The sequence below is a fragment of the Urtica dioica genome, chromosome 4 (genome assembly GCF_054948205.1).
Source record: "Urtica dioica subsp. dioica isolate 48M chromosome 4, U.dioica_male_clone48M_v1_H2, whole genome shotgun sequence".
In the NCBI taxonomy this organism is placed as follows: Eukaryota; Viridiplantae; Streptophyta; class Magnoliopsida; order Rosales; family Urticaceae; genus Urtica; species Urtica dioica.
The window spans coordinates 6,362,193-6,384,798 of record NC_142759.1 but is presented as its reverse complement, the minus strand read 5'-3'; the positions used below and the strand labels follow the sequence as shown (position 1 = coordinate 6,384,798).

At 33.0% G+C, this 22,606-nt stretch overlaps 4 protein-coding genes and 1 non-coding gene across 7 annotated transcripts; 1 reads left to right on the top strand and 4 right to left on the bottom strand.

Annotated features, from left to right (window-relative positions):
* Nucleotides 1-492: 492 nt before the first annotated feature.
* On the bottom strand, nt 493-12,822 carry LOC149399759 (E3 ubiquitin-protein ligase RHA2A-like). Of its 3 annotated transcripts, none has more exons than XM_089610244.1 (2): nt 11,930-12,822; nt 493-510 (listed from the first exon to the last, which is right to left on the bottom strand). In XM_089610244.1, the coding sequence occupies exon 1, from the start codon at nt 12,362-12,364 to the stop codon at nt 11,939-11,941; it is 426 nt and encodes a 141-aa protein (XP_089466370.1). In that variant the 5' UTR covers nt 12,365-12,822; the 3' UTR covers nt 493-510; nt 11,930-11,938. The 3 variants fall into 3 exon arrangements, with proteins under 3 accessions (XP_089466370.1, XP_089466368.1, XP_089466369.1); XM_089610242.1 differs by lacking the exon at nt 493-510 and adding an exon at nt 11,120-11,429; XM_089610243.1 differs by lacking the exon at nt 493-510 and adding an exon at nt 11,120-11,308.
* Nucleotides 2,300-3,582, top strand: LOC149399760 (protein FD-like). Its single transcript, XM_089612894.1, has 3 exons — nt 2,300-2,971; nt 3,073-3,149; nt 3,242-3,582. Exons 1-3 carry the CDS (start codon nt 2,392-2,394, stop codon nt 3,320-3,322), a joined length of 738 nt encoding a protein of 245 aa, XP_089469020.1. The 5' UTR covers nt 2,300-2,391; the 3' UTR covers nt 3,323-3,582.
* Nucleotides 12,823-13,042: 220 nt separating the features above from the next.
* On the bottom strand, nt 13,043-14,075 carry LOC149399758 (Trm112p-like protein). Its single transcript, XM_089610245.1, has 3 exons — nt 13,892-14,075; nt 13,741-13,795; nt 13,043-13,343 (listed from the first exon to the last, which is right to left on the bottom strand). Exons 1-3 carry the CDS (start codon nt 13,990-13,992, stop codon nt 13,239-13,241), a joined length of 261 nt encoding a protein of 86 aa, XP_089466371.1. The 5' UTR covers nt 13,993-14,075; the 3' UTR covers nt 13,043-13,238.
* Nucleotides 14,076-16,802: 2,727 nt separating this feature from the next.
* On the bottom strand, nt 16,803-18,540 carry LOC149399757 (SKP1-like protein 1A). The gene is made up of 2 exons (XM_089610318.1): nt 18,148-18,540; nt 16,803-17,151 (listed from the first exon to the last, which is right to left on the bottom strand). Exons 1-2 carry the CDS (start codon nt 18,439-18,441, stop codon nt 16,978-16,980), a joined length of 468 nt encoding a protein of 155 aa, XP_089466444.1. The 5' UTR covers nt 18,442-18,540; the 3' UTR covers nt 16,803-16,977.
* Nucleotides 18,541-20,895: 2,355 nt separating this feature from the next.
* TRNAH-GUG (transfer RNA histidin (anticodon GUG)) lies at nt 20,896-20,967 on the bottom strand. The gene has a single exon. It is a non-coding gene; the product is annotated as a tRNA-His (tRNA).
* Between the last annotated feature and the right edge of the window lie 1,639 nt (nt 20,968-22,606).

The following is a 22,606-nucleotide window of genomic DNA, read 5'->3' as shown; positions in this document are numbered from 1 at the left end:
TGTAGAGAAATATCTGTAGATAATTTGACAGGATTTGAGAGTTTGATAGAGAATAAACTTTGATTTGTGATTAAAATGATTAGAAATGGATGTATTTATAAGAGAAATAAAGGAATGGGTTAAAATTTTTGAAATTGTGTAAATTAGGAGGTCCAACGGTTAAATAACGGACAAATTTTTTCAACCATTCAGATCCAAACAAATGTGAATCTAATGGCTGAGATTTAATATAAGAAAATTAAAAAAACCTCACTAACATATTATATATACACACAAAAGAATACACACTAGTAGTACACACTGACACACACTAATTAATATATATTACACACACACAACGGTACAATACTGCCTCACACCACTTCCGACCCGTCTGACGCACTTCCGACGAGTGTTGGAATGCCTTTTCTGAGACCGAAGCTTACGGTACACGGACGTACCGTGAGGCGCGTGATGGTGACGGAATGTCTTCCTTCCGTGTTTGTGCTGTCCGAGAACCCAGGATGAGCCCTATCCAAGTCAACGAGTTATATTGGAGGAGTGAGTCTTCACAAATCAAGTCTGAGCTAGACTCCTAATTTAAGGGGGCCAAAGTGTACTCTTTTCAAGGGGGATAATTTGTAATTTGAGGGTGGCTTAAACTCTTGATGGGCATTAATTGGCTCCGTCCCCATCTATAACCATGGATAACACTTCTTAGAACAACACAAAGGCGGATTAAAAAAATACCTCTAGTATCGTATAACGGGATTAAATATTGACCAAGTATAGTGCCCAAACCCATTCATACAATGGGTATGTTATAACTGCATATATTAGTCTATTTAAGATTTGTAGTCAACATAAATAACTTATGCCAACAATGTGATAGGTAGAAGACGTATTGTCGAGGAAACAACGTATTAACCATGCATATCTATATGATTTTAAAATTACGAGCAATAACTTAATTAGGATTAAATTATGTGGGTCCATTAGAAAAAATAGCCAACTTAAACATTTGACATTGCTAAATAGCCAACATTTGGTAAATCTTAGATAAATAGCCATTTTTCAGACGTAAATCTGAGGTAAATAGCTGATTTCATATACCAAACGTTATCTAATTAATAAGATTTACATCTAAAAGTGACTATTTACTTAAATTTACCAAACGTTAACTGTTTAGCAATGTCAAACATTCAAATATTTTCTTAATTTTTTGCACATTTATTAACACCACCGTAATAGATCAAAAAGGTGTATAACCAATAAAACGTGGGCATTTGGAATGGAAATGGTTCCTTCCGGTCAATTTAAAGTAATAAAAATTTCCTTCCACTGATAATGCATGGAAGAAATTATTCATCCCGTTGACCAGCGGAAATCAGTGGAAATGGTACAAAAGTTCTCCTTCCATTGGCTCCCATTGATTTCAGCTTTTGTTTTATTCTTTTATTATTTAACTCCTCATTTTTATTCTCTTATAAATATCACTCACATTCACATTATTTCCTCACAACTTTATCATATAATTTCTTCTCCTACTATCCGAACTACTCTAATTGGTCATAGAATATTAATATATATTTGTTTTATTATAAACTGTCTAATTTAATTTTCATATATAATTTTAATATATAGTTTTAATATATGAATTTAGTAAATATATGGAGTTCACCAATTTTTTTTTTGTTCTTCTTCGTATATAATTTGTAATATAGATTTAATATGTAATTTTCATATATAAATTTAGTATATAGTTTATAAGATTTTATTGAGTTTAAAAAACTAAATTACTCTTCATTTTCTCACTTTACATTCTAGTCTTTATTTAAAAAAATACTACATTTTAATTCTCTAAAATTATATTTATTTTAATTATTATTTTTTATGTATAGAAATGGAAATTTTCACGAAAATTTCCACCGATAGAATGGACAGTAAAAGAAATAATTCTTTCTATTCAAACACGGGATTCAGTGGAAATGTGGTTATTAACCACACCACGTGGTTTCAAATTATTAAAAAATAACTTAGGAATGAATGAACTTCAGTTCAAGAAACAAATTTACTAGAGAATGAGACAAGACAGCATACCAATCCTTCCCGTCCATGTCATCAAGTTCATCTGCAACCAGCTGTTATTTCATTGTCACACTTTCCTAATAGTATATATATATATATATATATATATATATATATATGTATATATGGGGAACATTATAGTACATAATCGTTCTTTCCCAACGCCACGTCGCCACCATAGTCTATTACCACTATGACTACTACTCATACCCTTTGCTCAGCAGCTTAATAGTTGGTGTACTATAAAGTATAAACTACTCTCACAACTCACTGTGACTGAAAGAGCTCAGAGCTCAGACTCTCTCTCTCTCTCTCTCTCTGAAAATGTCTTCCTCATACTCATCAAGCAGTGAAGAGAGGTATAGCAGAATTAATAGATCCCCATCATCCAACACAGGGCTGGTCTCAAACATATCCTCTTCAAGCTCTTCACTCCCTCCAGCAATGGAAGAAAATGGTTGGAAAGACAAGAATAGCCTCGCCTCTCTTCACCACCTAAACAAAACCAGCAACAACAGCAAAAACAAACAGCCCAGAACCAGAATCACTTACACTCTCCAAGACTTCCTCGGAACACCAGTTGACCCCAGAAACGCCTCTTCCAGCTCCTCCACGTCACCGCATATAACCGTGACCCAAAACCCGGCCACCACGGCTCTGAGCTTGAACCCGGCAAATATTATTAATAATAATAATAACAACAGCTCTCTCGGTCCAGTGCTGTCGTATTTGCCTTTGCCAGCAAACCCTCGTGCCTTTGGGAGAAACGGGTTTCCGAGCTCGAGAGAGAGTAGCGGCTCTATTAACATCGCTGTTGATCTTTCCAGAGACCCGGATGATAAGAAGAACAAGAGGACCATCAAGAATAGAGAGTCCGCTGCGAGATCTAGGGCTAGGAAACAGGAAAGGCTTTTTCTTTCTTTTGGTTTTGAGATTATTTATGAGGTTTTATTATCACTGAGGTGTTTTTTTTTTTTTTTTTTTTTTTTGGTGTTGTGTTACAGGCTTACACGATTGATTTGGAAAGGACAATTGAGCGTTTACAGGAAGAGAATAGGAGGCTCCTGAAACAATATGAAGAGGTTTTCATTTTATTTTAAATATATTACTTTTCTTACCAATGATTCTAAGAAAAGGTTTGTTTGTTTGTTTATTTTTTATTATTCATTGCTAGCTTCGCCGAGCATCACAACTACAAGCTTGCACTCTCAAGAAGCAGCGTGGCCTAAAAAGATCATTAACAGCACTGTTTTAAGAGAGAATGAAGAAACACTGTTGCTTTGGTTTGTCTGTTTGCATGGTTTAGCCTGTTTGACTTTCCGTATGTATTATTATTATTATTATTACTCTTTTGAGCTTGTAGAATGGATAGTTTAGGATCAACCAGCATTTGACATTTCTATGTGCCGTTATGTTTATGTAGGAAGGTTCGTTTCCTAATATATTTTATGTTGTAAATTATTGAACCCTTTGTTTTTATTTTAGAAATTAGCTTAACCATATTTGGATTGGGCATGGACGAAATATAACTTTTTTTTAACATGTTAAATTAATATGAACTGAAAGAAATGTTTAGAGTCTATCTCTCGCGGTTGATATTTTGTGTTGCTATCATTAAAGCCGTCAGAATTGCAAAAACATAAAATGTGTTGTGTGTGATCTAACTTCCAATATACTTGTCTATTACTTATGTTGTATTGTAAATGATCTAATAGTCAGGATTAAAAGAAACAAAACAGAATTCTGTAATTTGCAGAAACTGACCATTGGATCATACGAGTGTTAGCGTAAGAATTAAGTCATTTGTAAATCGTCCGATGTGTATAAATAGGACTTGTGAGTGCTAGGGGCTTATGAAGTGAGATAAACACTACAGAGAGGAAAACACTTGAGCGATTTGTAAAAGGAAATCGGATTGTGATTCATCTTTATACATTCATCATTGATAGTGAGAGAGATCAGCAGCTCCGACCAGTCTGGACGTAGGCAATTTGCCGAACCACGATAAATCCTTGCGTCGTGTTCTTTTCGTGTTATTAACTTTGGTGTTTGAGATTGCTTGCAAATCAAGAAACTGGTTCTTGATTGGGTTCAAAGCTGTTTTTTCACCACAAACTGGTCTCACGACGACTCGTCAGAGTCAAAACTTAAATCATATTTTCAAAAGATGTTTAAAATTGAATTGAATAAAATATTTGAATTACATACTATTATTAAAATGATCTTCAACTCTTTCGTCTCTAATAAATTTCAAAGAAAATTAAATTAACTGTTGTTAATAAATTAAATGAGCCAAAATTCATTAAAATTAGTCCTAGACAGCTTCTTGTTTCAGAGTTTTATCTTTGACAACTTTCTGAAATAAATTAAATCAACCAGTGTAGTATATTAATCATCATAATAAATTAATTGAACTACAATTAAACTATTTTCAGAGTTGAGATAAAAATATGAAGAGTCTAAATTTAATATGCCTAACTCTCCCTTGAAAACTTGACTTGAGTGGCTCAGCAAAAACAATTAGAGAAACCCAATTTAATTTTGTGCTCTATTGTCTAAAAGAAAATTCCACACTAATGGAAGTTAGATAGGGCGAGTGATCGAAATAGTCCCTAGTAGTGATAAGAATGTTAGTTTCGCTTTCCTCAAAAAAAAAAAAAAAAAAAAAAAAAAAGAATGTTAGTTTCCCGGCATAATAGAAACTAGAAAGTCTGTATTTTACAAAGCCTTAATTAATTGTTTTTAGTCATGTTTTATTCGAACCACATCCAAGACTAAATGGAGAAATATGAAAGGGTAAACTAGCAACATAGCCATTTTGAAACATGGTTTTTGGAATCTAGCAAACGTTTGGTAAATTTTGCAATCTAGCCATTTACTGAAATTTACGGATATAAAATACCTAATTTACCCTTTTTCTTATACTTGATCAAAACACTAGCCCACGTTTGACCGGTTTGAATTGTATACAGCCAATTAATTTCAGATTTTTTTCGCAATTTAATTGGATATTTAGCTAATTTAATAGGAGATTCGGTGATGTAATTAAAAGAGAAAATTTAATGCAATAAATGCACAAAAAATTTACCATAATTAACAGAAATTAACAAATCAGCGGAGATTAACAAAAATTTACAAACATTTACACTGTATTTGCTTACACGGCTATAATTTCAGCAATTTAGTTTCAGCTTTTTGAATTCATAATAGGAGATTCGGTGATGTAATTAAAAGGGAAATGAAATATTTATTTGATTGAATAAAGTCAAACAGGATAATGAATACACGTAATTATGATAAAATCCCGTTCAAAATTAGAAAATAAATTTGGAAAACAAAAATACCGTATTAAATGCGTATTAAAAGGAAAGGAAAGAAATCGGCTCTACCTGCACATTTGTAAATTTACCATAATTAACAGAAATTAACAAAGCAACGGAGATTAACAAAAATTTACGAACATTTACACTGTATTTGCTTACACGGCTATAATGTTCATTAAAGAAAAAAAGCTCAATAACCAACTTTGCCAAATATAGATTTTTTTTTTAAAATTCGAAATATAAACCGAATATAACAAATTCGGCTACAAAACCAAGTTTCAAAACGTGGGCTAGTATTTTTGAAATCAAACCAAGGCTAATATAGTAAATACCATCTTACATAAATATGACACGTCATCAAATTTGGCTAGAGTCGAAAATTAAACGAAACGTTGGCTAGATTACAATTGCAACGTTTGATGTGGCTTAGATCGATTAATTTTTCAATATGAAAAGTTTTTAGGTTAAAATGAATGCACTACCTACACCTAGTTATCGCATTTCTGGCCTCTTTGAGTGCATTCTCTAACACAGGATCCACATATTATACGAGTATTGACTTTAAAATTATCGATTTACCCTTATATTTATTATTTCCTCAACTCTTGTTTTTGTCTGTGGATAAAATGAAGCTCATTATGTAAAATATCTTACATGGTTTGTAATGGTGTATCTAATGATCTATTCCATCGTGCACCAGAACGATCGATTTATTTTCAATCTTATAAAAATGAAGCGGTGATATAAATAAGGGGTGTTGTAGATTTGTAGTCAAAACTAAACTATAAAATTGAGATGTAATCAATGTTTGTAAACGTTTAGAAAAATAGCCAATGACAATTATATTTTACTTAAATATCCTTATATTAGTCATGTTATAATTAACAAAAAATGTAAATAATTTAAAATTTCGATAATTAATATATTAATGGTGAACTCCGACGGAATTCTACAGTAATAGATAAGATTTTTCATCTAACACAATAGGTCTATTTTTGAAGCCCACTTTGCCACGAATCCGTATTCGGAATCATTCGATTTCGAATTCATATGAGGAATATATAGATTTTTGGAGTTTTGATGAGAAAAAAAAAATGTTTTAGAGAGAAATAGTGACGAATCACTATAAAAAAAGGCTGGAAGGACAAAATGGAAAACTTAAATGATTTATTTAAGTATCACCTCATCTGTTTGGAATGGCCTAATAAGTTACAAATTTCATAAATAAACCATACAGATGCGATGAGCCTAAAACATAATACTGATCATTGAGGTTTAATCCACTACTTAGAATTGAACTCATTGACAAAAAGGTAAAAGAAAAAGATATTAGATGTAACATTTATAATTTGAGCTTGTTTAACGATTTTGACTTCGAGCCTTAAAAATATTATGTATCATCTTACTCAACATAATTAGTAACATATGCGAGTAAGCTACATAGTCACCACTCGTGTCTTATGTCACAAGATATATGTCCTCAATGTTCTACTTATATCTACCTATCAATATTGTAATTTGAGTTTGGATTTGGTCAATACATGTATGAACTATTAAAAAAATCAATGCAAAATTGTGTATCTTTTTTCATTAATAATAATTTAAAATAGAAATAAATATTAAAGCCGTATTATATATTAAGTACTTGGTGCATTTGTTTTTATAAAATTCAACTACATATATAAATTAACTAGTTGTTTATCATAAATTTTTTTATTTAAGAACCTAGTTTCAGGGAAAAACCCGTAAACATTACAAGTGAAGAGTTAGTCTCCAAGTAAGAAAACAAATGAGGTAAATAGTCACCTTGTGTATTTGTTTTGTTTTATTATCTTAAGGTTGGTGTGTCTAAATTTATAACTAGAAACTTGTAATGCAATGACATCGTTGACAATTTCCTAAAAATAAAAAATAAAAAACATTTCCAAATATTATGCAGATTTTTGCTTTGTGATGTTTTGTGTTGGGTATGAAAAGTAAAGGTGTTTTCTTTGTATTTATTATTCCCATTAGTCCGGAAAGAACTCAAAATATCATTGTGGACCCCTCCCTCTATCTTGTACACTTTATTTGCTTCTTTTTTCAATTGCATTGATAAAGAATTCATTATCAATTTCCATTAATTCTTCTTCCTCTTTTTTCTTTTTCTTTTTTCTGGTCTAAACTCTAAACCTATTAACTAGTAGTAGTGGATGAAGACAAGTGAAGTGAATGAGTGGTTCACACATTATGCTATCTCGTATATCGCATACCTACAGTTTGGTTCAGTATCTCACAGAGTTACCCCAAAAACCGCAAAATCCCACATAATTTTGGGTGTAGTTCTCACAGCGTGAATTTTGACCTGAACGAGAATAAAATTTTGTATATATAAATATCTCGGGTTAGCCCCTGAAACCACACAAGATCTTTAAATTTGGGGGTATGCGATTCCAGTCCTCCTGTAGTTCATTTATTCTCCGGTACTGCAATATTCTATGAGGTTTTGAAAACAATTTGGATCTCATGTTTTACGGTTCTTCAACTTTTTTAAATTTTTAATGGACTTATAATTTATTTTTGGTGGATTTTAAGATGAAATTGTTTGATATGGTTATATTGAGTCGATTGGGTTGATTTTGACTCAATGATGAATATAATCCGCATTAAATCCGATTTATTGTTCATGTTTTGTTGACTTGGTTTATGTTGAGTTAATTTTGAATTTTATCCGAATAATTTTTTGTTGACTTGGTTTATATTGAGTTGATTTGATGGATTTTGATGATTATATAATGAGTTGATTCTATTGAGAATGAATTCAGTCAGAATGATTTTTTTAAGTGCACGGTACTATGGAGATTTTATTAAAAAACCCCACATGTAATGGAGGAAAACTGTGATTACACATATTCAATAAATATTAAATATTTTGATTGTTGATTAGTTATTTTGTTATTATTAATTTGATTCGGGTGGATTTATGTTGATTAACTATTGTTAACTTGATTGCAGTGGATATGTGTTGATTATGAGTTGGTTTTGAATTTAATGTACATCGAACCCGAGTTCTTGTTGATTATATAAAAGAATGACATGAAATTTGTACGCTCATATTTGCTATTTTTGCGGCCATGTAATAAGCGAAGGAGGTATTAAAAGTAATCACCTTGCCGGAGTCGATGCACCAAAAAATCGTGCAAAAAATGTCCTCCCGAAATAAGATAAGATATGAAAGAGTTAATTCTCAGCAACTCCAAGAAGTAGAAGGAGAAAAAGAATTTGGTAATCTACGAGATAATATTAAACTGCTGTTGGAATAATAGAGAGTTTTGATAATAAAGTGTACTTATTATCTGATGGGCTGTTGACTTTAGGTAAAGATTTGAGTGAGGTCTACTCAACGGATTTGATAATTCCTTCGTATTATTCTTCCTTGCGGAATGAGATATAATATCGATTATAAGTTTGCCAAAATCGGAGCTATAATGAATGAGAAATTGATGCTTAAAGTATGCTTAAAAGAACACATTTGTTATGTGTAAATGAAGTGAAGTTCAAGAGTACCACATGGGTTGGGTAAGTGTGTTGTGTAGTTTATATATACTATCATCTTTCTTTAGTGCATAAGCAAATTCAAGAGATGAGAGTGTGAGTGGGTTAACTCTTAACCTCTCGTGTGCACACACATGTGCGCCGCCACCGCCGCTAGGCCGAGCCGGGTTCAGGTTTCGAGAATGTCTCAGTCTCGGCCTTGGGCTTGAGCCAATTCTATCTTTTTATTGAAATTTTCACTTCATAAATTTGTTAATTCCACAAATAATTTATGTTGTTATGGTGGGAATTAACTTTATACCATGCATTGATGCTGAGCGGTTTTGGGCTGAGCAAACGTTTGTAACCTTGTCATTAGTGAGAGTTAATGGTGTTTAATTGCCATAATGGCTGGACGGTTTTGTGAGCCTAGAGGTTGTAACCTCTAAGACCTTGGCCTATAAATAGAGACCTCTACCTCTCATTCGAAACATATCAATACACACAGTTCTCTCTACTCTTTCCTTTCTCTCCGAAATTGCTTTATTTTTCTTTGTAGTCGGTGTTCGATTCTGGTTCAGGTTCTAGTTCGCTGGAGAAGTTCGTTTGGTGCAAAGCTCTTCTCGTTTCCGCCGTTGTTTCCTAGGAGGTAAATTGCTCGTCGATTCCGGCACCCGTGGGAGGGCAATATTACTTTAAGGAAACCGTCGAACGGTCCTCGGTCTTTGGTGTTTTCCGTCGTGTCTTTTTTGCTTCTTTTCGTTCATAATATACTTAATGTTTATTTTATTTCTTCTACTATCAAATTATCTTTTGTTTCTCATAAAATAAATATTATTTATGTAATATTTTCTAACAACCGCTACTATATATAGTTATCCGGTATATACGAGATTCCACACGGAACGCACGGAATGTTTAGGAATTTTAGCTTTTGGTATTTTGCAAACTATCTATTATAACTCTCAACACTAAAGAAAGTTAAATGAAATTCGAAACAGTTAACAAACTTTTAAATAATTATGTAAATATCAATAAAAATATAGGTTTGACACCACTGAGAGTAGAAACTGCAATTTTTTAGCATTTTTTGCTAATGATATAGGTTTTGTTTAAACTGCTACTCCTTAACTTTTGTTTGCAAAATTCCCTGCGGAGTCCGTGGTAACTCAAACATTGATTCAAACTATCACTAAAAATACAAGATGAGGAAATTCAATTTTAAGACTTGCTTTAGTAATAATAATAAAAAAAAAAACCCATAAAATTATGACGAAGGTGTTTTCAATTTTACTAACTTCTTGTTTTTTTATACGTGGGTTCATTTCATCTAAATACGTCGCAATTATTGGGGGTCCGTCCAAAAAGTGAATCTTTTTAAAGTTGGAGCAAAATTTTTATTTTGACTAAACACGTGATTTGTTAAGACGAAATTTCACTATTCACAGAGCTCTTTTTTCCGTCTAACATAAGTTTAATATTTAAAAAAATTAGTAAAATAGCTAATTTAAACGTTTGAGTTTAGCAAAATAGTCAACGTTTCGTAAATCTTGGATAAATAGCCACCGCATTTTATTTATAAGTGTACTTTTACAAAAATACCCATAAATAATTTCAAATTGTTTTGGATATTTATGAGTATTTTTGTAAATATTCGCTTGTAAATAAGCGTAAATAAAATGTAATGATTATTTACCTAAGATTTACGAAACGTTGGCTATTTTGTAAAAACAAACATTTAAGTTGGTCATGTACTTAATAGACCCTTAATATTTTGTCGTTTATTTCGTTCAACTCTACTAAATAAATGTAAGTATTAACTAACTTCTTAATCCCACTTCAATCATCGGATCTCTCCATCAATAAACAACTCGTAAAATGAAATATATTATTATTATTATTACTGCCAACCTATTTTATCTTCTTTAGTATAGACTATAGAGTATATAGACTGTAGTTCAAGCTTAAGTGCGCGACAGGATAATTCTCAACGTGTGGGTGTTGTAATATGGGAATGGAATGCTGATAACAGTCAAATTTTGGAGACAAAAAAGAACCCAAAAAGATAGAAAAAGACAAGTCCTTGAAAATTCTCTATAAAAAAAGGTCCTTCAAAATTCTCTATAAAAAAAAGGTCCTTGAAAATTGAAATATCAGATTGATGATAAATATGTGCTACATAATTACACTTTTTTCATTTCATCATATCTCATATTCAAAGCACTTTTTCTTTATAATCATAGGTAATTGGTATTAGTTGGTACCAAATTACCAATTAAAACCCTTTGCCCTTTTCCTTTTCACTCCTCTCATTTACATAGGCGTATCCGCTTTCTAAAGATAATCACGTGCTTAATATAGCGGATAACGGCTTTTTGTTTTGGGGTTTCATTTACCCTTTCTGTCTGCAGAAAGAAATACATTTTTATTTTACAGAAAACATTACTACAACCAAAGTTATAATAATATGTAAAGTAAAAGAAAGCAAACGTTTTCTTAAGATTCCTTGTATCCAACACGCTTGATCTGTCCACATCATCAGAAAAAAAAAAAGAGGAAGAAGAATAAAAGGACCTGTTTGGAATCTAAGCTACCTTTGTATAGAGTCGTGGAATGGTTTACCCAACTTTATTCACATAGAGTATATTTGGACTTTTGCCTCCATTGTATGGGAAAGAATGAGAACCCATTGTACTGGAAAGAATTAGTTTCAATGCATTTTATTCTTGTATTGTTCGGATCAATGAAAATTGGAGAGAAAGAAAAGTTAATTTAGATTTTACTTTCCTTGTAAATATGTGTGGAAAGTATAAATCCAAACAAATTCGCACATAAGCAGGGATTTCTTTGAGGTTTCATGAGAAATATTCTTCAAAGTTCCCTTAATTATTAAACACAATAAAGAATTTTGATTTTTCCTCAAATTTTAAGTTTTCATTATAAAATCTGTGTTCCAAACATAGCTATATAGTCCAAACAAAAGGTTTTAACGATAAAAAAAAAATTAACATAAAAAAAAAACTCACATGGTTAACTTAGAATCCGGATGCGTGAAAAGAAGAAAAGTAAATGAGTATCTCTTCGGTTAGTAATTCACGTCCGAAATCAGTCTCCTCTTCCTCCATAGAGAATCGGCAAACAGGACATGTCTTCTTGGAAGCACTAAACCATCTCTCCACACAATCGATGTGAAACCGATGCCTACAAGGAAGAAGGATCGTTTCCTTTCCGGGCTCTTCATCGTCGTTCAAAATTGACAGACATACGCAACAAAACTCGCCCTCGGCAGAGCCAATGGACTCAGCCGTGGATTCGTCTGAGCACTGGTCCACGAGCTTCCGATCAGCAACAAGCTCGATAAGCGCACGAGAAGAAGCTTCGCTAGCTTCTTTGATCCTCGGCTGCCCTTTATTGAGGCTGAGAAAGTGATGAATCATTGAGAGTAGCTTATAAAGGACCATTTGGTTTTTAGTAGATGTAGATTAGTGTTTCATATTATGCTTTTAATAAGAAAAGGGTCATGGTTGAAGGGAACAGTGTGTGATGGAGAAAGTGTGGTCTTTTTTGCTTGGTTTGGAAGAGAAAGGCATAGGTTGTATAAGCTTCCAAACATTCAGTGGTTACACCTAAAAAAGAAGTGTTACTTTAGACCTTATTTTTCTTAATTGGAACCATAGAATGTTAATCTCCATAAAAGTAAGATTTTTGCCATTTCTTAGTCCTTAGTCACACTCTTGCCCAACTATGATGGGAAAAGTCCACCAATCTATTCAACAGAACCTTTATCCATAAAATGTGATGAGCAAGGATTCATGCCCAATCTGGATAAACATGCACATATTTTCTTCACAACAATAGTAACTCGCAAAACTTGGAAAGCCTATAAATTTATTGAAGACCAGTAAAATTTTCCTCCTGAAAATTCCTCTGTCAAAGCAGAGACATATTATTTACCAGCCAAAAAAGATCTACAAATATTTGGCTTGTGAAAAGTGACGAAACCTGAGACTTTAATTTTTATTAACTCTTCAACTAATATCCCTTTAAAAAAGGCACGCTTCCAACTTAAGTCATCCTTTATATAGTTTTTTTTTTAGGATAATGAAATGCTAAACTAGTTGGCAATAAGCAACCAGACATAAAATAAGACGTTTTCTTAGATTCACAAATGTGTCTTTTCCTCGAACAAAACTTTTTCTCGTATCTTCTTTCGTTATTCACTCAGAACAGACTTCACATAAATCTAAGGATCGATTTTGAATAGCAGATACAGAATTGATAAAATCAGCATAAATCCAACAAGGCTGAGATAATGGCACTTATCTTTTCCAAGACTCACTGTTTCGCAGATGGCTCCACATCATCTTCAGACTTTGACTCATCTTCAAGATCCAATATTTTGCCATCCTTTGGAACCAAACAAGGAATCCCATCCTTGATCTATCAGGAAACAAAAAAATCAACATGATCTTACTTATTTTTTACTCATGATTCAACACACAGAAAGTAGGCTTATGTAAGTGGATTAAGAGCTGTTTATATAAACAAAAGTTTTGCATTCAAAATTGTATACCCTGTTTAGTAATTCCCTGGTATAGTTGAGCTCATTGGACTAAGTTTACATGTAACAAAACGTCGTAATTTAATCAGTGTGGAAAAACATTAGGATCTTTCAACCACATTCTTCAACGTTGAGCTGAAATACAAGAACTTTATATTAACTATAACCAGGCATTAATTTTGATAACATTCTCAGGCAGAGATAATGAGTCGCAAAAATCCCAAAACACCACAGAACCCTAAACAGTGAGAAAATATCGGGTCAGCTGTCACTCACAGGAAAGGAAACTCCAATGGCGTCGCTTATGAGAGAATTCGTTTCCTCGCAGAACCTAATCGATTTTGAACACACACAAAACAGACCAAACAAATTAAATGAATAATATGGAAACTTTACAATCGACAGAGCCGATTTTTCTGAGGCATACCTTAACGGCTGTTTCGAGAGAGGACACACAAGGATTTCCGAGAGAGTCTTGTTGAGGCCATTCGATGCTTCTTTGAGAAGCTTTGTGTTTAGTCTCACCATTTTCGTTCGATTTTTGGAAGCTCCAAACTCAAAATTCTCTTCTGTTCTTTCCTTTGTTAACGAACCAAGATCCAGATCCGGATCCGGCTCCGACTCCGACTCCGACTCCGACTCCGATTTTATGTTTTTTTTTACCAGATTCGGAAGTCCAAATAATCAACGGCAAAAAAAAAAAAACAAAAAAGAACTTTTTTGCCATCTTATTAGTTACCGTTGGAAAGAGGCAAATTTATTTTTTGCTAATCATTATTGAACGGTAACATATTTATTTGTGAGGATAGCTACCATTAAATTTTAAATACCCCATAATCCATCAGAAGTTTGCCTTCCTAAAACTCGCATTATTCATCTCATCTTTTGTAATTCTCAATCCGAAAATACTAGTCTATTCCGGTGTACAACGTTTACTTTCTTAAATCATACATCTACCAATTTACTTGTCTTTTTTTCCATCTATAACTTGTATGAATTTTAAACACCAAGATGGGTTTAGATGACACAGCATCTTCCCAACCACGTCAAGTCCAACGACGCACTTTCAATGAAACGCAATCAAGCTCACGGGTAAGTCACTGTGACCCTGAACTATTCACAAAATCAATAATAAAATATATTATAGACAAATATATAGGTGAAATGAAAACCAAGTGCTTATTGATTATAATAACTATGAGTACGTTGTGTTTCTTTTTAAAACCATCCAATAATCTTTACTCATCAATGGTCTTTTTCGCGGTGTGTTTGAGTGATTTTTTCAGGAGCTTACAGTCGTTATATCAAGCTCTCGGCGCAAGAAGAGCCGAATGAGCGGCGGGTCTCAGAGATCGGACGTTTGGGAACGATTTGTGAAGCTCGAAATTCTCAAAACCGATAACACAGTCACAGTGGAACTAGTGCAGTGCAAAGTGTGTCATCAAATACTCGCCTACTCTAGCGGGACGAGATCATCTCTCGACACACGAAAAGAGGGCTCGGGTCATCACAAACCGGGTCAGAATAGCCTTGGTCAAATTCATCGCCTCCACCGATCAACACCTAGGAATAGGATCAGACCCTCATTTCGTCGGCATGATTAGAGAGGGGTTCAATCCAAATTATGAGCCCGTTTCGCGATCCACCATCATTAAAGACTTGATCGATTTGTACGAGCACGATAGACGAGTTGAGCAAGAACCTTGGGAGCAATGTTGGGGGCGTTGTGCTTCACCAGCGTTGCGTGGTGAATATCATCAACCTCATGGTTTGAGCTAGAATGGAAAGCCCATAGGACCAATGCTCGAAGACATTCGATCCGTGGTGAAGTACGTGAAGAATAGGTGGAAGTTGAAGTGCCGAGCAAACGACATGGAAGATTGTCTAATCGCGCACGATATACCGAGCCAATGGAGCTCGACGTACGTCATAATGGAGTGATTGCTTCCGTACGCCGACATTTTCACGACGTTTATTCACGAGGAGCTCATAGGAGGAGAACAAAATCTCGTCATCAGCGACCAACATTGAGTTGTGGCTCGGGCTATTTGCGAGATTTTGAAAGTGCACTACAGTGGACGATTCACATCTCGGACTCTGAGATCCCGACCTCTCACCCAGCCATCCACATGGTGTAATAACGACCACGCGCTCATCGGAGCAGCCGTAACGGCTATATGGTGAAAGTGTGGGAAAAGTACTTTTGGCCTATGCCTATGTTGTAATTGTTACGCTTTTATTTTAGACCCGCGTATCATAATAGACGGTCTAGCTAGTTGGTTTAGCATGCTCAAGAGTAGCTCGAAACTCGACTATGAGGGAAGCTTGGAAGAAGCTCGGGAAAGTGTATTTCGTGCTTGCAGATTGTAAGAGTTGAAGTGCGCCGCAAGGCATGTTGTGGTGCTCGAGGATCCGCATTTCACTACTTCGCCGGTGGAGAGAAGTTGGCAAGAAAATGCGAAGAAGAAGAAGTTGGAGGAGCAGTCAAGTAGTAATAATCTTCTTCCCGAGCGGAACGAGTTGAAGCTGAACTTGTTTTGAAATGGTCTCTGTACTTGCTCCAAACTTTGATCAACTTATTGCTCTAGCTTTTTGCTTATGTGGATGAAATATGTCCTCATCTTAATTAATTTCTAGCAGTGTTAAATATGTAATTTTCTCTTTGATAAATACAGTTTATATTTAAAGAAAAAAATTGATGTGTAAAAAAAATGAGGCTTTACGTGTTCCAATTTATTACAGTAAAATTAATCTAGTGTTTCTCTGTATATATAATAATAATAGTATACTTATATTTAACACGAAGACCAATTGTCTATATTTTATTTTTTATATAAATAGCAGGACCACAGTTTCTGGGTTGACAAAAGAAGTTTTTTTTTAATAGTTTGATTCTCATGACATCAAGTTTTTTTTTCCCGAGTCTTAAATGATTAATGATAACACAATTATGTTATAAGAGATAATTTTTTTACTTCATAATTGGTTTCAAATAATGATTTTAAAAACTTGAAGTCATCAACCAAGAGCTGACTAAAAATTGAAGACAAATTTTTTACTTGCATATTGGTTTCAAATAATGATTTTAACAACGTGAAGTCATCAACCCAAGTGTTGAATAAATTTTGAGCTGATGATGGTGGTTTAATATGTTAATTTAGTGTTAAGAAGTTCCCAACTACTAAAAAAAATTGTTTGCCAACTCAAAAAGTGTGGTCCCTGCTATTAATCAAATAATTATAATTGATCTTAGAAAATGAGTACGATACGATATATCAAGAGAAACAGAGATCAAGTTATCTCAAAAGTAGAAGACAGAAAAGCCAAAATACGAAAAGTGCAAAGAAAACACTACCCATCAAATTATCCTCTAAAAATCTAAAGCACTTCTTTACAATCTTAGACAAGTAAACCACCATAAAATCCACCATCCACATCACAAGTTCTTCATTCAACCAAAGATAAACCATGTTAAATTAAATGTATTTTTCAAGTAGTAATATGAGAGATCATTCATTCAAACGCCCACTGGTTCTCGCGGCGAACCTCCTCTTCTTCCTCGGGAGTGAAGTCATTCTTGATGTTGAAGGTCTTCCTGATCTCCTCCGGGGTCTTTCCCTTTATCATGTCAGCGACCGTTTGGCATGTCAAGTCCAATAGGCTCTTGATGTTAAGGAAGTTCGCAGCCTGAATGAACAAGCAGTTTAATGAACTAAAACGGAATAACACATATCGAGATCGCATAGAAAGTATGTAATTCAATGAACGAAAACAAGTTTAAACAAATTTATAAGAAACGAAAAACACTGTCGATTATTACCGACCCGATAACAAATTTATAAGAACTTATAATCACAAAACAAATTAATGAAACCTATAAACAGACAAGTCTCCCAGTCCAATCCAGAATTCCAAACAATCAGAAACCAAAACCATATTTAACAATATACAAACCCTAGATAATTTATAAAAAAAAAAAAACTAAAACCTGAGAAGCAAAATAAGCACCTAGAGCCTAAAGATAAAGGGATTTACAAAAACACGAAGCTAAAATACTCGCCTGAATATTTAACTATCCCAATACAGATTGATCACTCTCAAGCACCGAATCTTAATTATAATCGCTAAACATGTTTAAAAACCTTTGATTAACGTATATGTATCCAAACACTAATAAGAATTCCAAATTTATAAAACCTACGTCTCCAAATTCAATAAAAAAAAATCTAAGTAATCCCAAATCAAAACCCTAAATCAAACAATAACCCCTAATTATAAAAGATAGGCGATCACTAAGACCCAAAGAAGAGGCCAAATAATTAATTTAAACAAAAGAATCAAAACCTTTTATTAATCGAATATGTATCCAAATTCAATTAAGAATCCCATATAAAAACCCTAAATCAAACAACAAACCCTAATTATATAAACTAGGCGATTATCGAGACCCCATGATACAAAGGACAAAACGATTAATTGAAACAAAATAAAAAAAATATCAGAACAAGAAGACGGAAAATCCAAGAGGAAAAAAGGGATCGATGGCGAACAAAACCCTAATTTAAAAAATACAATTCCCATAACCGTATAAGAACCAAATAACTAAATTAAAATCAAACAATCAGACAAAAAAAGGGAGAAATTCAAGAGAAAAAAAAAAGAGGGAATCAATCGATGACGAACCAGAATGAGGTCGAAGAGCGCGCTCTGGTCGACCTTGATGAATTCGGCGTCCCAGGCCTTGAGATCAGCGTCGTCTTCTTCGACTGGCTTCTCTCTCCCGGTGTGTTTGACACAGTACTCGATCACCTTCGCTAGGGTTTTGCTAGACACGTTCGGCAGGGGAATCACGCCGCCGACGCAATCGTCTTCCATCATGTGATTAATCGTCTGCGACTGCTTCGCCACCGACTCTTCCACTTCAAACGACTCGCCGTCCGAGCTACGGAGCACCAGTTTCTTGTCCGACGACGACATCGCTTAGCTTTCTGGAGGGAGAGAGAGAGAGAGAGATTAAAAGAAAGGCTCTGAGACAGAGAGATACGAATGGGTTAATGAAGTGGAGAAATTTGCAACTACCTCGTGACCTTTGTTATATATTTATAGGGTTTTGTTTAGGGTTTAATTTACGATTTCGCACTTGAATTCTTTGATATTTGTTACTATCGGGGCTTGGACTTCTATTATATTGATGTGGAAGCTGCCGACTTTTGTTTTGGGAAATTATCCAATAAAAGTATCTAATAATTTTGGTTATCGAGTCCGATTTTCATGTACCAAAATTAATGATCACATCCTCAAGAAATTTGGTTATCGAGTCCGATTTTCATGTACCAAAATATATAAGGATCACATTTTTTTATATAAATTACATAAATCTCTATTTATTTTCCTTATAAAGTCTAAAAAAAAATTCAGAACTCGTTAATTTTGATAAAATTGGCATAAGTGTCAATATATGACGACACAATTATTTTAAGGATTTTTTTATGAAGTAATCAATTTAAATTAATTCTTTAGCAAAATATCTAAGATTTTGTAGGATTTATTATTTTATTTTGAAGAATTTTTTTTTACGTTTTGATCAATTTCTTTAGCTCATAAACTCAATTTCGGTCCATTGATTGATTTCGAAATTGTCTCTCTTTCTCCCAAGAAAGATTAATTCAATCATAAAAAATTTGGAGTGTGAAATGAAAAGTAGAAAAAATTCTATTTATTAAGGTTTATACAGATTAATATTAGCAATTAGACTTATTTAGGTATTTGGCCTATATCCGTTTTTGTTACGCTCTAGAATACACTTTCATCTAACTGTCTCATATAGGCAACACATTATTCAATAGACAACTTACATGACTGGATTCTACTCAATTTAAAGCTCTATTACGAGAATGCAAGGGGATATCAAATTATCCAAACATAAAGGTACAATTTTTTCAGGATTTCAAAATAATTAATCTAAGTGTCCAAATTTTTAATCCACTGTTTTCAACGCACTTTTTATACCAATTAGTTTCGAAACTAATTCTATCGTTGAAACTAGGCAACAAAATTAAAAAAAAAAATTAATCAGGCTTTCAATTTTGCTTATTCAGTCTCAAAACACACAAACAAATAGAAAAATATTACTTTTTTTTAGACAAGGTATATAATTTTCAAAATATTTAATCGTTCCTTAAACATTTAATCATAATTTCAAAATATTTAATCCACTTTCTGTAGCAACTAAATAAGAGCTCATAAAATTTAAATATGCCTTCAAAATCATTAAGAAAATAGCCAACTTAAACGTTTGGTATTGCTTAATATCCAACGTTTGGTGAACCTTAGATAAGTAGTCACTTTCAAATGTAAATAGTAGGTAAATAGCAACGTTTGCTATATGAAAAATGACTATTTACCTATGATTTACGTCTAAAAGTGGTTATTTACCTAAGTTTACCAAAATGTCAAACGTTTAAATTGACTATTTTCTTAATTTTTATATCATTGATATAGTCTTAAAAACACGCACAAAGTTGTTCAAAAGTTAAAATCAATAATTTGAAAATATTAATTATGTCTAAAAAAACACTCAAATAGAAGAAGAAGAAGAAGAAGAAGTTAAATTGCACAAAATAGACGGCGATGATAACAGAGATCGACGACGACGATGGTGGTGATGGTGATTGATGGCGATGTTGGCAAAATAGATCGATAGCGATGGCGATGGCAATAAACGACGACGGTGACGGAGATCGACATAACAACCTTTGAATTGTCGGCCTTCGATCTCTGACGCCGACATTTGGATCGCCACCACGACACCTCTGTCGCGAGGAGAAGCAAAAAATGAAAGGGTCCCTGAGATCGGAATCAAAACACTATATACATTTATTTAAACTTTGAAGAGTTATTACTATTTTCTTTTAAGACTCTCAAATTAAACATGTACTCACTTAACCATAAAAAAATTGTAAACATTAAGTCATATACTTTATTTATCGTGAAGACAATTAGCAACTTAAAAAAATTATGTCAAATAAATTTTGAAAAGTCAGTACCGTAATCTTTTCTCTAGTTTTTGGTTAATAACTCGTGCATGTGAGAAATATCAAGTATAAGTGTTAATATTTACTTCACCTTATTTTTTTTTATTGAATTAAATATCTTCTAGATTTTTAATGAATATATCCTTTTATTTTTTATTGAAAAGTTTAGTTCTATATATACTTATTGTGATATATTTATTTGAAAAATGTATTGCAACTAGTTAATTTCTTATATCCTAGGCAAAATTTCAATTATTGAAAAAATAGTCCATCAATTTACTGCAGGTACAATAAGCTATTTTTTTGTAGTAAAACGAAACCTAGATTAATTTTAAATAAATGTGTTGCTCTTATTTATTTTCTGTTTATTTTTAATAAAAATAAGAAAACAATTACGTGTGGCTGCTGGGATTCGAGCCCAGGTCTCCACGGCCACAACGTGGAATTCTCACCACTAAACTACAGCCACGCGACGAGACAGAATCTTGGTTTTCACTTTTTACTACCAAATAACCAATTCATGAAAAGTGGGTCAAATAAAAAAGGAAAACCATTTTAGTAGGTTTTCCGATCAGCAACTCCCGCGCGAGTGCTTAGTTTCCTTGCACTCCAAGCATGTCCTTCTCTTTTCTCACTCATACGTTATATTCATTATTGATATTCCAAAACTCTGATGTTTCCCTTTTAATCCAGCGTTGGAATTGCAAGTCATCTATTTAGTCACCATTAAATGTGCTCCTTCTCCATTAAATAAAAGTTGCCATGTATCAGATAAATCCAATTCCCAAGAAACCTATAACCAAAGACACACGGTGTGAGATGGACAAAAATTGGGAAAATTCTTTCGATACGCGATCAGCTTAAAGCCTCACACAGCACTTATATTATTTATGAAATTCACAATTTAATTGCTCAATATTTAGTTTCCAACTTCTTTTAGCACTTTCCCGTTAATATTTCCTTCTCTAAAATATATATAAATAAGAAAACAAGGATTTGTTATTAGGGTGAATCTTCTTAAATTACGAATTTTGCTAAAATAATTTTACTTTAATCTTTCTAGTTTTCTATAGAATTGTGTGAGAATTAGATGTTGACTTGGTTATGCTAGTTAGGTTAAAGCTTATCTTGTGTAAACTTATCCATGTTACTGTGTGATTTCGATTTGATTGCTGTAATGTCTTATTTTATTTATGATACATCTAATCGTCTTCTCTAAAATAGTATTCTTTTGTATTTTTATATAAATTTAGTCATATCTAGTTTATGCTCTCTTTTTTTTTTTTTAATAAAGAATAGGAGTATTTTAATACTTATTTGGGAGGTTTTCTTCTACGTCTTTGGTTTATTGTAAGTTTATGACTCGCTTATAAAATTGGTAGAAAAAACAATATTTTGTAATTTTGAGTTGTAATCATTTTGATATATCTCGTAGTAATATAGTTTGTTCATGATTAAATACATCACATTACTGATTGGTTTACATGTTTAACTGCTATTAAAACTTATAATTGAGTTTTTATTTTGGATTCATATCGGTAATTGGTAAACAAAGTAAACGAGTGACATCAAAGTCTTACGTTTTCTCTTTTTTATTTATTAATTTACTCTTCTTTTTACAAACTTCAAAAATCATTTTAATATTAATACTTTACTTTTTAATTACCCCCTTAACATTTCTTTTAAGATTTTATTATCATAGTTTTACCTCCTCATGGACACGACTTCGAATTTTTCGTGTGTATAATGATCGATTAGTAAACGCACAATTTAGACATGAAATAGGCTAGTTTTTCATACCAAATCTGTTTTGGAAATGATCTGCAAATTGAAAATATTTTGAACCCGCACCATTTAGACCCGATAACCTTATGCACGAGATAAGACAAATTAATTTGACTCCCTTTCTAATAAGGTTTATAAAGGCCGTGAATTACTCATCTCATTGCCAATTGGTTTTTAGATGGAACCCCGTGATACTTTCACACTTTATGTGCGAGGCTCCACTCAGCTTCTTGTAACCTAACTTGAAGGTTAGCCGTTTTTAAGAGACTAACTTAGATTTAATAGTTAAAAAGGAGTAATTGTGGTTAACTCATTTAAACCTT

What these genes read in the sequence shown, in the direction of transcription:
- LOC149399760 (XM_089612894.1), top strand. Translation starts at nt 2,392, where the DNA reads ATGTCTTCCTCATACTCATCAAGCAGTGAAGAGAGGTATAGCAGAATT. An exon ending in ATCTAGGGCTAGGAAACAGG is followed by an intron (nt 2,972 to 3,072) that starts AAAGGCTTTTTC and finishes TTGTGTTACAGG; the next exon opens with CTTACACGATTGATTTGGAA. An exon ending in TCCTGAAACAATATGAAGAG is followed by an intron (nt 3,150 to 3,241) that starts GTTTTCATTTTA and finishes ATTCATTGCTAG; the next exon opens with CTTCGCCGAGCATCACAACT.
- LOC149399759 (XM_089610244.1), bottom strand. Translation starts at nt 12,364, where the DNA reads ATGGTCCTTTATAAGCTACTCTCAATGATTCATCACTTTCTCAGCCTC.
- LOC149399758 (XM_089610245.1), bottom strand. Translation starts at nt 13,992, where the DNA reads ATGGTGAGACTAAACACAAAGCTTCTCAAAGAAGCATCGAATGGCCTC. An exon ending in CTCTCGAAACAGCCGTTAAG is followed by an intron (nt 13,796 to 13,891) that starts GTATGCCTCAGA and finishes AAAATCGATTAG; the next exon opens with GTTCTGCGAGGAAACGAATT. An exon ending in CCATTGGAGTTTCCTTTCCT is followed by an intron (nt 13,344 to 13,740) that starts GTGAGTGACAGC and finishes GTTTCCTGATAG; the next exon opens with ATCAAGGATGGGATTCCTTG.
- LOC149399757 (XM_089610318.1), bottom strand. Translation starts at nt 18,441, where the DNA reads ATGTCGTCGTCGGACAAGAAACTGGTGCTCCGTAGCTCGGACGGCGAG. An exon ending in CGCTCTTCGACCTCATTCTG is followed by an intron (nt 17,152 to 18,147) that starts GTTCGTCATCGA and finishes TTGTTCATTCAG; the next exon opens with GCTGCGAACTTCCTTAACAT.